The 2353-nt window shown below is 46.0% G+C and overlaps 1 protein-coding gene across 2 annotated transcripts in view; it reads right to left on the bottom strand.

The window, feature by feature from the left end:
* Window positions 1-246: 246 nt before the first annotated feature.
* Window positions 247-2353, bottom strand: part of vegfaa (vascular endothelial growth factor Aa) — a 95128-nt gene continuing 93021 nt past the window's right edge. For both annotated transcript variants that reach the window (XM_053486244.1, XM_053486243.1), the window contains exons 6-7: window positions 1661-1792; window positions 247-797 (exon numbers count right to left, since the gene is read on the bottom strand). In XM_053486244.1, the coding sequence (XP_053342219.1) occupies window positions 776-797; window positions 1661-1792 (154 nt within the window). In that variant the 3' untranslated portion in view covers window positions 247-775. The remainder of the gene's footprint in view (window positions 798-1660; window positions 1793-2353) is intronic.

Below are 2353 nucleotides of genomic sequence, written 5' to 3'. Positions count from 1 at the left end.
GTCAGGAATGTCCGAGGAATCGTTCTTTCTGATCGGAAGATGGGCGGCGCCAATGCGAACAAAACCACATAGCAACGAAAAACACAACAGCAACACGAACGTAACACTGAATATAAATAAATCAATTTAAATACACTGAAGAATACTGAAACTATCTCATAAATTAGACGTAGTGGACTAGAAAGAGGACTCGGACTGTCATTATGTCTATTATTATTATTATTATTATTATTATTATTCATTATTATTCATTATGAATGAATGATTGATGATGATGATGATGATGATGATGAAATGTCCTTGTCGAAAACTGGAATCACATTAACAGAAGTCTACGGTAAAGATCCCTTTATTATTTACACGATGATGGAGTCGCATTCCTCGTCGTCCAATCAGAGAGCCTCTCAGTCCAGTAAAGTCCTGTCTACTCAGGGTTCAGTACATCTCTGTGAGTCCTCTGTCCGTCTCCATCTCATGGTGCAGGACTGACACTCGTCCCCTCGTCTCTGTAGCAGCATTACACATTGTCTTCTCTCTCTGTATAGAACTGTGTGTTCATATATTAATTTATTAAAACCTACAGCTGGGCTGTTGGTGTTTTTATCATATCTGTGTGTGTGTGTGTGTGTGTGTGTGTGTGTGTGTGTGTGTGTGTGTGTGTGTGTGTGTGTGAGTGTGTGTAAGTGTGTCTGGTCCACAGGATGTTAAAAAAGTGCCGAGATTAAAGATTCCTTCATTCAGTGCTTGTCTGAGACCAGCGTCGTCGTCGTTATCGTCATCTCCTCGGTTTGTCACATCTGTAAAGGAAAAGAGAAAAAACAGAGCCATGAGTCACCGTGTTCACGAGGGCGTGGACGTGGGCGTGGACGAGGGCGTGGACGAGGGCGTGGCCCCGAGTCCTGTACAGCTCCAAACCGCATCAGTAGTGCACTACAGAGAGTGTAGGGATGCTAATCTCTGACTGTAGGGATTAGAGAGCTGCGTCCCAAACCACTGCATGTGTAGTGCACTAGGGTGAGTGTAGAGTCGCCTCATATCCAACAACACACACCTTATTATTATTATTATTATTATTATTATTATAACTCATATTAAGAGTTCAGGCAGTAGTGCACTAGTGTTCAGGGTTTAATTTCTGATTAAATGGTGACGCCATTAATAAATTATGTTTCAGGATCATGATTAGATGAGAAGCAAGCAGCACGAATGTGTGTGTGTGTGTGTGTGTGTGTGTGTGTGTGTGTGTGTGTGTATGTGTGTGTGTGAGTGAGAAAAGAGAAGGACCAGGACTTTGCATTTCTATTAAACACATATCCATACACATCCATACACACACACACACACACACACACACATCCATATACACATACACACACATACACCTATCCATCCATTCATCTATACACACACACACACACACACACACACACACACACACACACTCCGTGCCCACCCAGGCCCTGTGGCTGTGTGTTAATGAGTGTGAGGGAGGTGGAGGTCCGGCGCATGCACAAGCGTTCAGAGTGAAAAGGCGACATGCAGAAAAAACCCAGGAACCAGACAGAGACACAACGCTGCATCTCACACACACACACACACACACACACACACACACACACGGGGATGTCACATCACACACGCGGCGAGGTGATGAACAAACCTGCAGGCTCTCTCGTTTAGCTCGAGCTGCCTGGACCTGCACTGAGACTGAGACAGTGTACAGGAGCACCTGCAGGAGAGAGGATCCTGCACAAACCAGTGCTTCTTCCTCTCCGTGCAGGGAGGACAGCGACTGTAAGACAGGGGGGGGGGCAGGGGGGGAGAGACAGAGACAGGGGGGAGAGAGAGACAGAGACAGTGGGGAGAGAGAGAGACAGGGGGGAGAGAGAGAGACGTCTAAGCCAAAGATCTGACACAAGCACTAGTTTATCAAGCAGAGAAAAAGCGTCTTTTTGTCCTGAACACAAGACAATTCACTGCCCTATAAATTACCCACAATGCACCGCGTGTGTAGTGATCACAGCACCTTTCTGCAGTTAGTGTTTCACAGAAACCTGTTCAGATTAAAGGCTTCATCCACACACACACACACACACACACACACACACACACCTGCTCTCTCTCGCTGACCTTCGACCTCTCTGGGTTTTCAGCAGAAACACACTCATTAAAGTGCAGACTCTAATCAGACTGAGAGCAGAGAGTCAATGCAACCTACACACACACACACACACACACACACACACACACACACTGCTGCGTTCAGAAGAAGCAGGAGAGATTTAGCCATGCGACAGTGTGTGTGTGTATGTGTGTGTGTGTGTGTGCGCATTCATGAGTGTGTGTGTGTGTG

This window comes from Clarias gariepinus, chromosome 25, assembly GCF_024256425.1.
Source record: "Clarias gariepinus isolate MV-2021 ecotype Netherlands chromosome 25, CGAR_prim_01v2, whole genome shotgun sequence".
NCBI lineage: Eukaryota > Metazoa > Chordata > Actinopteri > Siluriformes > Clariidae > Clarias > Clarias gariepinus.
Note: the sequence above shows the minus strand (reverse complement) of the source record. Positions and strands in the feature narration are given on the sequence as shown.